Source organism: Schistocerca cancellata, chromosome 4 (genome assembly GCF_023864275.1).
Source record: "Schistocerca cancellata isolate TAMUIC-IGC-003103 chromosome 4, iqSchCanc2.1, whole genome shotgun sequence".
In the NCBI taxonomy this organism is placed as follows: Eukaryota; Metazoa; Arthropoda; class Insecta; order Orthoptera; family Acrididae; genus Schistocerca; species Schistocerca cancellata.
In genome coordinates, this window is record NC_064629.1 from 369,222,533 (window position 1) to 369,236,498 (window position 13,966).

General features: G+C 40.4%; 1 protein-coding gene across 1 annotated transcript in view; it reads left to right on the forward strand.

Annotated features, from left to right (window-relative positions):
* The window catches only part of LOC126184833 (uncharacterized), a 78,976-nt gene that overhangs the window by 46,058 nt on the left and 18,952 nt on the right, over positions 1–13,966 (forward strand). Inside the window, exons 4-6 of the mRNA XM_049927422.1 lie at positions 6,792–6,949; positions 11,813–11,974; positions 12,123–12,341. Coding sequence (XP_049783379.1) covers positions 6,792–6,949; positions 11,813–11,974; positions 12,123–12,341 — 539 coding nt within the window. The remainder of the gene's footprint in view (positions 1–6,791; positions 6,950–11,812; positions 11,975–12,122; positions 12,342–13,966) is intronic.

Consider the following 13,966-nt stretch of genomic DNA (forward strand, 5'->3'; position numbering starts at 1 on the left):
TCCGCTCCCAGTAGCTGAGTGGTCAGCATGACGGACTGTGAATCCTAAGGGCCCGGGTTCAATTACCGGCTGGGCCGGAGATTTTCTCCGCTCAGGGACTGGGTGTTGTGTTGTCCTAATCATCATCATTTCACCCCCATCGATGCGCAAGTCGCCGAAGTGGCGTCAGATCGAAAGACTTGCACCAGGCGAACGGTCTACCCGACAGGAGGACCTCGTCATTATTACTATTCAGAGGTCTGGAAACATAGCATCAACAACAAAGCGGTGCACAAAGATGCAAAATCAAATAAATTAAACATGTGAAATTGGCACTTTATGTACATTTATTTGTATAAAAACATACCAGCTGTGAAAGACAACAGTGCTTGCATTTACACTTTTGTCTTGTTTGTACATATCACCATAAGGCAAATTATGACAATCTACATCCACCATTATTACAACAAAATAAGTAATCAGAAAGCAATTAAGATCTGCCTGTAACTAGGGAATGGTTGTATCTTTGTGCAAAGGAAATTTATGTAATTGTTATCTGGCTTCCATGACTCTTCAAAGTTGACACTTGCCAAAAAGTGAATTAAAAAACACTCTTTCTCTCAAATATTACAGTATATGTTATCCCATTTTCAACTAAAGTAAAATTTTCATATGTCAAGTAAAAGTAGACATTTCCACAATCCCCATGAGTTACAACACATTAATCTTTATCATATGATGTAGCCAGAACAGAAGTTTCAGAGTGAAAGTGTCAATCATTATAAAATGCATAATAAGTCCTCAGGGGAAATATGTTTCCTTGAAACTATTAATAAAAGATGGACCTCTTGGATTAAATGGTGGGAAGCAATTGTAGTTTCCACAGTTCTTCCCAGAAACTCAGAAATTAGGAAAGATCATAAAATTCAAAGTTTACTGGTACCATAATCTTGCCCTCACAAACTGTGTAGGTGTGGGGGGCATGGGAGGGGGGGGGGGGGAGGCAGGTGGGGGGAGCATTGAAATTGTGATCAGCCTGCACCTCCTGGCGTCTTTAATCTTGGATTCTTCCATTATAGTACGTATTATGTGGAAAAGGTATGTGTCACAATCAGTAGATATGAGGGAATAGTATATAGTTGTAGGTAAACAACTAGAATTCTCTCAGATACAGATTTATTAGCACTTCGCTTATACACAGATACAAGTCTGGAGGCTAACTGCTGTTAGCGACCAACATCCTCCCAAAGCCCCCTCCTCAAAGATAGCACACTTATACACTGAACAAATATCGATATTTATGGCGCTCTATGCCACATAGCCCCTAACCCCCCCCCCCCCCCCCTCCGCACAGTATGGAGTACGTCCCTGTGAACTGGGGGGGGGGGTGGGGGGGTGAGAAGCTAGGAAGGTAACGTACAGTTCTTCCGTGTCAGGCGGAAGTGGTTGACTGGTAGGAGACCGGGAGGGTGAAACCCGGTACTTCGACGTCGAAGTCAGCAAGCGACGCCGGCGGCTGAAGACGATGTCCCGTCCTGGAGTGGAGGTGTAGTACTTCATCAGCAGGCAGGCGGAGAATCACCTTGCCAGAAGGCCTAAAAAAGGCATGTAAATTGCCACACGTAGTACTTGTGCTCAATTTAAAGCGGCGCACCACACGAGTTTCTGCACTTCCTCCCTCAACATTGTCACACGTGAGTACCACACACACCGTATCGCCATCTACGACAACAGATAATTTATGTATGTCATCAGGGTGTACTTGTGTTGTGAATTCTTGGGTGGCACCTGTATGAGCAATGGTAGGGAGTGAGGGAGGTGTGGGAAAGCCATGGCAGGGGGAAGCATCTGCGAAGAGGGGGGTTGCAAGTGCACTGGACTGCGCAGGCAACAACCTCAGGCGATGAGCTGACGGACGAGGGAGCATGACCGAAGGCCATGAGGAGCGTGGATTTAACGGCATGACAAAGAGCTGTCACACGAAGATGGTAACACAGTGGTAGAATCTGAGTTGTTGTCAGTTCGACTGCGAGGACTGTGAGGAGTGAAACCTCAAAAATATTGGCCACTCAAATTAGATGAACACGGAGAAGAAGCAGTGCTCAGCAGAGAAGCACGCTGTGGAGAATCAATACCCGAATGTATGGTATGAGAAGATGGATGGCTGCTCGAAGCAGGAGTGGGAGAAATAGGGGCAGAATCAGGGAGGTTCACCTGAGGCTCAATGAAAGTTGGTTTCACTCGGTTGAGTGAGACTGTGGTTACAGAGTCTTTTATGAGGAGATCCATGTCTTGGAGCATTTGATGACCTTGTAAGGACCTGTGTAGGGCGACTGAAGCGGGGCTTTGATTGAGTCATCTCTGAGAAACACGTACTCACAAGAATCTGGCGTGTGCGGTACATACACTTGCGGAGGTGTATGAGTAGCCGGAGGTGGCGGCTGAATTTTGCTGCAGTGCAAGCGCACTCGCCCGAGAAGTGAAGGGAGTTCAGAGGGCCATGGAAGTGGGGTGGGAGTGACTAATTCTCCAGGCAAAACCAGAGGTTGGCCATACACAAACTCGTCTATGGAACCCTTGAGGTCTTCCCTGAAAGTCGCACGAAGTCCAAGAAGCACGAAGGGCATTGCTTCTGTCTATAGTTAGTCATGGCAACGCAAGGTAGACTTTAAGGTGTGATGCCATCGCTCGACAAGCCCATAGCTTTGGGGGTGATATGCAGAAGTATGAATTTTGACAATACCATACATAAGTCGGAGAAAACTGAAGACTCGAATTGTCGTCCCTGGTCAATGGTGAGGTAAACAGGTGAGCCAAATCTAGAGATCCACGAAGCTAAGAATGCTCGACTTACTGTCTCAGAGGTAATGTTTGGAATAGGCACAGCCTCAGCCCACCGAGTCATCCTGTCAATAGCTGTAAACAAGTAATGGAAACCCTCGGAGGGGGCGCAAAGGGTCTACGAGGTCCACATGAATATGGTGAAACCAGCCTGGCGGTTGGGCAAAACAGCCAAGGGGTGGGGAAGTGTGCCTGTAAACTTTGTTCTGTTGACACAACATGCATGCCCTGGCCCAAGACTGACAGTCGCGGTGCATGTCTCTCCAGCTACCAGATGGGTGGAAGCTTTGAAACCGGGATGTGCTGATGTGTGTAATTTGTCAAAGATCTGGCATTGAAGGAGCTTAGGAATGAATGGCCACAACATACCAGTCAATTCATCACACCACACTAAGTCAGATATGCCAGGGAAAGTAGAGCATACCGGTTGGAGAGAGGAGCTGTGGTCCGAAATTAACTGCATGGTATCGGGGTCTGCCAATTGCAACCGAGGTAGGTCCATTAAGTCAATTAAGGTTGTGACAGCACCAATGCGCGAGAGAAAATCAGCAACCACATTGTCCTCTCCTCGGATGTAGCGAATGTCATTTGTAAATTGCAAGATGTAATCGATGTGATGAAAGCATCGTGGGGGTGGATCAGCCGCAGGATTTTTTATGGCAGGAACCAGCGGCTTGTGATCAGTGAGCACATAGAAATCTCGTGCCTCAACATCAGTTCTGAAGCGTCTTATGGCCTCGTAAACTGCAAGTAATTCTCTGTCAAATGCTGAGTATTTCTTCTGCGCATTGTTTAGCTTTTCTGAGAAAAACTGCAGGGGGCTTGTAACATTATTGTATGTCTGACTCAGTACTGCGCTGACAGCATTGTCACTTGCGTCAGTAGTGATAAACATTGTGGCGTCCACACGTGGGTGAGCAATAGTAGCAGCAGAGGCCAACAGCTGTTTGAGTTTGTTAAATGCCTTGTCCAGGCCTGGTGTCCATGGGACTTGGCAGGTGCCAGAAGTTTGTGGGCCAGCAAGAGCATCTGTGAGAGGAGCCTGCACTGCAGAAGTGGCTGGCAAATGTTTACGGTAATAATTAACTGTTCCGATGAACCTGCATATTTCCCTATAGGTCTGGCGGCGTGGCATCTCGAGAAGCGACGGACGCTCGAACAGTGTGAGGATTGTAGTCAAAATGTGCATTCTTATTGACATGGTAGCTTGGAGAGAAGCCACAAGTACTTAAGTACACCGGTGAATGTCCGTTATGCACACTGTATTCACTCGACCATGAGTGGTGGGGCTGGTTGTAGATGTCCAGGTAATTACTGTCCAGCACAGAATTGTTGACTTGATTAGAAGCAACACAAGGATCTCACACATGTCCACTAGGATGCACACTCGGTGTGATATTTGCTGTTTGGCGAGCATTGAGCACCTGTTGACTAGCCGGCGCGAAAGGATACACGCGTGGCGGGAACTGATTCGAGTTTGAATTTACTACTGGATTTTCCAAAGTAGCAAAACTTCACACAACGCCATGAACTGTATTGAATTGTGTGTTTGACACAAGAGTAGGAATGTTCTGAACAACACTCTGTGGAGAACACGTGGAAAGGTTTAGGCTAACAAAGCCAGAGTCCGTGACCGTTGGCGATTGGAAGAAACTGGCGGCACTCAATGAATTCCACTGCATGTTCGGGCTGAAGGATTCTGAAGAGTCTTGCGGCATGTCCACTATGATGGCAGGAGTGCTGGAGAGATGTTGCTGAAATCTGGGTGGCGGTGAGTGCTGAAAGGCCATTGTCTGAAGCTTAACAACGGTCCTCGCGATCGCGAAGAAACCCGACGCGGTTGGCACGTAAATAACCTTCGGGCGGTAATTCGGAAACATATTACACAAAAAACGGGGTCACCAGTGAGGGAATAGGATATAGTTGTAGGTAAACTACTAGAATTCTCTCAGATACAGATTTATTAGCACTTTGCTTCTACACAGATACAAGTCCCGAGGCTAACTGCCGTTGGCAGCCAACATCCTCCCAAAGCCCCCTCCTGAAAGATAGCACACTTATACACTGAACAAATATCGATATTTATGGAATTCTATGCCACAGATATTATATATTACACTAACTCTGCAAATAATGCCTTTGTAAATGAGTACCCATCTGCTTGAAACCCTTTCTTGCAGATCACATCTCCAAGTGCAGAATATGAGATACATTTTCTGCCTGTTTCCTTAGAGACAATTGAGTCCTTTTTAGGGTTATTTTAAACAGCAGAGCATTTGTAGTTGCTAGTAACACTACAATGTCTACAGGAAGACACCCTAACAAAAGCTTGTTATATGAGACTGATTTTACTATATACTGTTTTTCATGCAAGTGTAAAATAATTGCTTATCAGCTACAAATGATAATCAAGATGATGGAAGAAAACATGATGATAATGATAAAGATGATATTCAGTTCATGGGGTGCTCAACAGCACAGTTATCAGTGCCCATACAAATTCTCAATCTTTTCACAGTCCAGTCACACCACTCTTCCTGAATGATGATGATGTGATGAGGACAACACAATCACCCAGCCCTCAGGCAGAAAAAAATCTCTGCCCTGGCCAGGAATTGAACCCAGAACCCTGTGTACCAGAGGTGGCAACACTAATCACCAAACCACAAGCTGCAGAGAGAAGAAAACATATCTTCAAAATGTTGTGGAGTGATTTTCCAGTATTACTTAGTACTTAAAAAATAAGACTTGCATGTTGGTTGACCATGGTTGAAATTCCCATGTGAATATCTTATTTAGGGTTTTCATAGTTTAAGTAAATCACTTCAGGAAAATGTTGAGGTAGAGTCTTTGAAAAGTGTATGATCAATTGCTTTCCTCATTCTTCCCCAATTTGAGCTTGCCCTCCAGCTCTAATGACCTGGCCACTGACAGGACATTGAATCCTAATTTTTCCAGCATTACTCTCTCAAGTGGAGAGCCATTAGGTATGACCTCAGGTCACATTTTGTGACTCCACAATATATTTTTTATCATAATCTAGCATCATGTTTACCTTTCCTAACACTGCAAAATGGAGCCTTCTTTGCCTACTCATATCAAATATCTATTGACTGTCCATATCGTGTACAGATTCGCCTGTGGCTGTCAATGTATGCCAATCTGTCCCCAAAAGAACATATAAAAAAATCACACCAACAGCCTTAGGGATACTGAGTACCAATATCAACAGCTACAGATCTGCTTTCATCAGAGAAGGATTAAAGTTCTGTGAAATGGTACTAATATGTCTATCCCTTTGCTATGGGGTAGTGAACCATATTGAAATGAGATCAGCAGTGTGGCAGCTCTTCTTCAGACAAACCATCCAAAGCTTTAGTTATACATACATTAAAGCTACAATTTCTTTTTTGTGAAAAATTTTTCTTTATTACTTATAGATTTTTATCCTACATATGTTTGCCATTGCCATTTTAAAATTTCTTAGTACTTTCTATTTTTTGCTATCTAGAATAACCAGACTGATGTAAAGATGGTCCATTTAAAATACTTTCTGCTTGACTTAATGTGTTATTGGCTATATAACAGTCCAACAGTCCATTACCACTACATAGGTACATCATGAGACATGGTTCTACCAAAGGGGTTTTCATAGGGTTCATTGTGTTACCTCTCTCTCTCTATCTATATCTCTCTCTCTCTCTCTCTCTCTCTCTCTCTCTCTCTCTCTCTCTCTCTTTTACAGAACCACTAAAAACAAATGTTGAAATGCTTCTATGCTGTCAGGATATGAATATTTGCATCAGTCCTTATAAAAGTACGAAGATTGACTACTTGAGCACTCATGCAACACCAAATATGGAAATAACTTGACATCATCACTGTTTTATGTGATAGGGACAATGCTGATAAACACAGAATGATTTCCTAGAGCTATCAAGTTTTGATCTTATGATAACTATTTTGAACAGGTTCCTAATGTAGGGCTCCTAATGTCTCCAAAACTGCCAGACACCATGATGTTCAGAAATGAACTGGAGAGGAAAGACAAATATGGAGCAGAGGGACTAGTCATTGCACCATTTCAGCCAATGAGAACATGGGAATTGCAGTACAAAGGAAAAATGAAGTGAGTTGTCCTGTGGAAAATATTTTACCTGTAATTTAAAATTAAAAATTTCTAGCTGCTCAAGGTAATGGGTCAGACAGGAAAGAGTCATGTCATGTATAACTTTAGGGATTAAGTGGAGGTTTTATCATTCAAAAATAATTATCTCATATAGTCTCATCTTTTTGTAGTGGAAATTTAGTGAAAGATAAACTGACACTCACACAGAATCAGAGTACATGAGATATATAAAACTGAAGGGTGACTGACTTTAGCATTGATTTATTCTTTTCTAGAAGTATGGTTCCTAACTAATAAGATTTCCAAATGTTTCTATATACCATTGAGTAGCTGGTAATGTATAATTCAACAAGGGAAAGTCCAGACTGGAATATCAACAATATTAGAAATGATAGATCGCTACTCGCAATAAAGATGACATGTTGAGTTGCAGACAAGCACTACAAAAAGACCATTACATGCTTAGGGTTCACCAAAGCCCTCTTCAGAAATGAAAAGAAAACACACACACATTCAAACAAGCACATGCATATGTGACTGCTTTCTCTGGCTACTGCAACCAGAGAGAACCGTCATGTATGCATAAGATGTGCCTGTTTGTGTGTATGCATCTGTCTTTTCTTTCCTGAAGGAGGCTTTGGCCAAAACCTAAATGTGTAAAAGTCTTTTTGTGCCTGTCTGCAACTCAATGTGTCATTTATTGCTGGTGTATAATGTTATGTGATACTCCAAAGGCGAAAGAAAAAATTGTAGTGACAGATGGAAAAGGTTGATGAAGTGATTGGAGAGGTGGAGAGTTAGAGAAGCAAGTGGGCAGAAAAATTAAAGTGCCAGAGCAGATTGAAATGCAACAAAAGAAGTTTAAAGTGAAGACAGTAAAAATGAGAATAGCCAGAAGGGATACCAAGGACATTAAACCAAAAGAAGTGTCTGAATTGTGAAACACCTAAAAACACCAAGACAAGAGGAAAAGGAAGAGTTCTCTGGAACCTTCTATGTTCTTCCTTTTGCCTAATCTGTTTGGGTGACTAAGTTTGACAAAACGCATCACTGGCCACATACAACTAGGTTCACTTACGAAATAAACTTCTGACCACTCATTTCTGATCAGCTACTATTTTCTAGTGGTAGCTCTGGAACAAAACTATGATTTGTTTATTAATTTATATGTCTTCCATGGATAGGATATATATGGTGATGAACTCACCTGGCTGTGGCACATGCCAAAATTATGATTACATGTATTTACGTGTACCTTTAATTACAATTTACTGTTCAACAAATTAACAAACAGCTACTACTTTTCTACCGCAAGAACCCTGAAATTTATTGCTCAAACAGTACACTCACATGGAAGACAAGGTACAATACAATTTGCACTACATAAATGGCTGGTGGAGCCTTGTACTCTGGCCTATATAGACATAAGTTCCAACAGTGGGTGCAGCCAGCAGGCTGTGCACACAACTGCTGTTGTATTAGCAGGTGAGGTGACCTCTAGTGGCCAAATCAAGCACAAACATCATGCACAAACTATGAAGCAGTGCACACACAAAATTGGTGGTTACAGCAACTACAATATTAGAAGTAAGATAATACATGATTATTATCTTTGCACTTCAGTAGTGACATGTTCAGAACAGCTTGACATGCGCAGGCACAGGACAATCGGTTGATCCATACACATACAATAAATATACATATTCATACTATACAGTGAGTGAATGAAAATAACACAATTTACACATAATACTTGTATTCACATTTGATGATCATGAAACTATTTAGCTATATCTTTTATTTCAAAAGCTATTATTTACCAATTACCCAAAGAGTAGAATGAGTGATTCAAGAGAAACTGCTGTATTTTAGTTTTGAAAAAGGATTCTCTATTCCTTAAGTTTTTAATCTCAGGGTGAAGAAAGTTGAAAATGTTTGCACCAGCATTCTTAGCACATCTCTGCACTATGGACAGATATTCCAATTGGTCATGTCCAGTTATTATTCCTAATGTCATTTGTGTCGTCTGCTGAGTTGCTTTCAGAATGGGGCTCTTTATAACAAAGCATGTGAAAGAAGAAAATGTATTGAGAAGCAGTGGAAAATATTCTCAGCTGAATAATCAGTATTTAACAACAGGTTCCTGCAATTATTCTTAAAATGAGTGTAATCACTGTCTTCTGAACAATGAAGATTTTTTGAGCAAAATAAGAGTTCTCCCAGAAGAAATTTCCACATGATGTGATGGAATGGCCATAACCAGAATAAACTGCCTTTGTCACTATTTGGTTCCAATAAAAGAGAGCACTCTTAATGCAAAAGCAGACTACTGTTCAATATATTCACTTTGGAAATATGTGATTTTCCCAGTTTAATCTGCAGTCTAAGTGAAGACCCAGCAACATGATGCTGTCAACCCTCTTTAATTGCTAGATTATGAATATCACTATGTATTCCTCTGGGCTTTTGTGACTTGGTAGAATTTTCATAAAATTTCCTTCCATAGGTTGACAGACAGGAAGTTAATAGTAAATGTATAGAGACTTTTCATAAAATGTTGGTGACTGCAGCTAAAAGATTTTCTGTTACAATATTTGTGTCATTTGCAAACATTGTAAATTTTTACTCATGTTCATCTCCAGCTCCAGACTTATAATCAGCATAAGTCAACAACAATAAAGGATCCAGGACAGAAACCTGCAGGACCCTGTGATGAAATACACTGAAGAGCCAAAGAAACTGGTACACCTGCCTAACATCGTGTAGGCCCCCACAAACATGCAGAAGTGCCGCAATATGAAGTGACATGGACTTGAATAATGTCTGAAGTAGCGTTGGAGGGAATTGATGCCACAAATCCTGCAGGGCTGTCCATAAATCTGTAAGAATATGAGTGTAGGAGATGTCTTCTGAACAGGCATCCCAGATATGCTCAATAATGTTCATGTCTGGTGAGTTTGGTGGCCAGAAGAATGTCCTTGGAGTCACTCTGTAGCAATTCTGGATGTGTGGGGTGTCAGATTGTCCTGCTAGAATTGCCCAACTCTATCAGAATGCACAAGCGGCATGAATGGCTGCAGGTGACCAGACAGGATGCTTACATTCATGTTACCTGTCAGAGTCATATCTAGACATATCAGGGGTCCCGCATCACTCCAACTGCACACACCAACACCATTACAGAGCCTCCACCAGCTTAAGCAGTTCCATGCTGACATGTAGGGTCCATGGATTCATAAGGTTGTCTTTGTAGCTATACATGTCCATCCACTGGATACAATTTGAAATGAAACTCATTTGACCAGGCAACATGTTTCCAGTCATCAACAATCCAATGTCAGTCTTTATGGACCCAGGTGAGGCATAAAGCTTTGTGTTGTGCAGTCATCAAGGGTACATGAGTGGGCCTTCAGCTCTGAAAGCCCATGTTGATGATGTTTCATTGAATGGTTCGCACACTGACACTTGTTGATGTCCCAGTGTTGAAATCTGCATCAATTTGTGGAAGGGTTGCACTTTTGTCACTTTGAACAATTCTCTTTAGTCATCATTGGTTCTGTTCTTGCAGGATCTTTTTCTGGCCACAGCAATGTCAGAGATTTGATGTTTTAGCAGATTCCTGATATTCAAGGTACACTCATGAAATGTTCATTCAGCAAAATACCAAATTCATCGCTACCTTGGAAACGCTGTGTCCCATCGCTCATGTGCCGACTATAACAAAATGTTCAAACTCACTTAAATCTTGATAACCTGCCATTGTAGCAGCAGTAACTGATCTAACAACTGTGGCAGACACGTGTTGTCTTATAGAGGCATTCCCTGCCGCATTGTCATATTCTGCCTGTTTACATATCACTGTATATGAATACACACGTCTATACCAGTTGCTTTGGTACCTCAGTGTATATCCCAGTCTAATGTGACAGCCCTATTTGAAATCTGCATATTCCAAAATTACTTTCTGCTTCCTCTTGGAGAATACTGTATTATTACACAAAGTTCAGCAAATTTTCCCCTTACCTCAGTGTTTGTCAAACTACTAATTGCAGGTAATCAGGTGAAAAAATACAGCATTTTCAGAACTTGTTTCTCTGCTTATGTGTGAGTAGGAAAGATGTTCTGCTCTGTTAGGTAATGTGCCAAAGGGGAACCCAGAGAAATGAGTCAGTGGATGCAATGGCAGATAAGTCAGCTTCATGATATCCATTACCTCATTTCTGAAGAAGGCTTTCATATGAGTGTGGGAAGAATGGCTAGAGATAACATTGATGAACTTACAGTTACTAAAAGAAAATGGCTAATGTAGACATATATCCTACTGGACATTCAGTAAGAATGAACAACTCAATCCTTCCTCCACAGAGAACACTGCTGTTTAATTCATAGTTTTCCAATATACTGAGAAAACTCACATATGTGTAATGACCTTTTTTAACAACTACTTTCATTTTCTGAGGTGATTTGGTCTGGTTTATATCTTAGCTTGCAGTGAAACAAATTTAATACACGTTTTACATTTTTGAGTGACATCAGACTACCTAAATACTGATAGGGAAGTTGTGAGATAAGCTTTGATGATTTACAAAGCATATGGATGTTCTCTGGCTATAAAATTAAGATCCTAAGTAAGCTACTTTAATTTAGTACTTTTTTTACTTTATTAAGCACAACTATAGAGAGTTTTATGTTATATGAAACTCTATGTTTACTACTACAAATTAGAAAAAATGACTTCCTCATAGAATTCTTGGTTCCACAGCAAGCATTTGCAGCACTGAAAACTGTTTTATACTTCAGCTGCAGAAACATGACTATACTTAAATACCATAAAATTTGTTTTCACTTTTGGCTCTCTTTCAGGTCAAGTACTGATGAAAGCAAATTATTTGATGTTGAAATCAATGCAGTTTGGAGTTCTGAATACCGGTATTTTGATTATGATACTGACATGGATCCTTTGTGTATCTCGCGTGCTATGGCTTTAGAGACATGGAGTAGAGAATATTTCCAAAATGTGCGAAGGTAATTTCAAGATACGATGAGGTATTTAAATTTTGTACTACAAAAGAAGTTTTGTTTCATCATATGCTATAGTGCACAGATAAGAAAACTGCTAAAATGAAGATAAATAGTGTTTTATGAGTATCAGATCAACTTTCAAATTTTACAGTTCCCACCAGACTCACTATGAACAATTTGGGAAGTTACATGGTAAAGTGACAGTGAATGGAAAACAGTACACAATAAAGATGGATGGTGTAAGAGATCACAGTTACGGGGAAAAACGTGAGTGGAAGAATTTTCATCGTTATGTGCTGCACTACATTACTCTTGAAAATGGAATGAAAATATCAGCTGGTATCATATGTGCACCACTAGCTTTCTCACGGTACAGTGATTTATTAGATATAAGTAATTTATCTTCTTATAGTTATTTCTTCTACAAACATTAGTTGCATACAGACCCATGAATAGTGCCAATGCCTTTTATTATATATTTTGTTTAAATATAGTAGATTATGACTGAAGTTTCAAGGAATGATGATACTGATAGTGTTATGGGACTGATATACAGCAGTGGCTGTGAGAATTTAGTTAAAAGAGGAAACATTGTTCCTTACCTTGATGGTAATGCCAAGATGTTGGCAATCTGTAATATGTGTATGGAAAGGAACAACAGTTACTTTAATATGATAATGGAAAATCCTGGATGGAATGAAAATAGTAGTGTAATCTGTAAATTACTGTAATTCACATTATAATGCCACCCCATGCAGACTGCATACAATTATTAACTATGAAGTTACTTGAAGTAGCCATAGCTGTGGGTTTGAAGAGACAACATTCCTTCAGATGAATGAATGGTCTAGATCAGTTATCTATTTTACTGAGCATGTTGACTGTCTTTTTTTCAATCATTGTTACTGTGTTGCAATAGCATGAGGTGGTACCAAAAAATAATTATTTTTTAAAAGCTATATATTTTCAAATTGTTTATGAAATAATCTTATGCCCTTCAAAATACTCTCCTTTACAACTAATACATTTGTCCCACAGGTGATTTCACTGCTCAGAACATTTTTTGTAGTCATCTTTGGAAATGGCTGACCGCTCCTCCCTAATTTTTTTCTTTATTTCTTCAATGTTGTCAAATTGGTGTCCTTCCATGCCCCTTTTCGTAAGTGGAAATAGGAAAATATCACACAGAGCCATGTCAGGTGAGTGAGGTGTGTGGGGCAGCAGAACCATGCCTTTTTTAGCCAAAAATTGTCTAACAGTGATGTCTGTGTGTGCATCTGTGTTGTCGTGGTGGAAGAACCAGTCTCCAGTCTGCAACAAATCAGGTCTTTTTTGACAAACACTGTTGTGCAATCTTCTTAAAACTTCCAAATAAAAGGTTTGACTAATGGTCTGAATGGGGGGAACAGTTTCTGAATGAACTATCCCCTTGGCATCAAAAAGCAAATCTGCATCGCTTTGATGTTTGATTTGACTTGATGATTTTTTTTTTGGATGGGGTGATGATGATGTCTTCCATTGGCCTGACTGTTGCTTTGTTTCTGGGTAATAACCATAGCACTATCACTCATCACCAGTAATGACCTTTGACAGAAGATCTAGATCACTTTTGAGCTGTTGTTTCAAAGCATGACATGTTTCAACTCGATGTGCCTTTTGATTTTCAGTCAGAACTCGAGGAACAAACTTGGCAGCAACCCTTTTCATTCCCAAATCTTCCATTAAAATTTGCAGAACTGAGCTTCAAGATAATCCACTAATCTCTGACAGTTGATCAGTTGTCTGTTGATGGTCTGTGAGCACAAGCTCTGGAATTTTTTCAATATTTTTGTCGATAAGTGTAGTTGATGAATGTCTAGAACAACCTTAGTCATTAATCAGCATGTTGCCATTTTTAAATTGGAAAAACTACTCATAAACTTGATGTTTTTCCCATAGCATCATCTTGGTAAATCATTTTCAACATTACAACAGTTTCAGTAGGATTTTTACCAA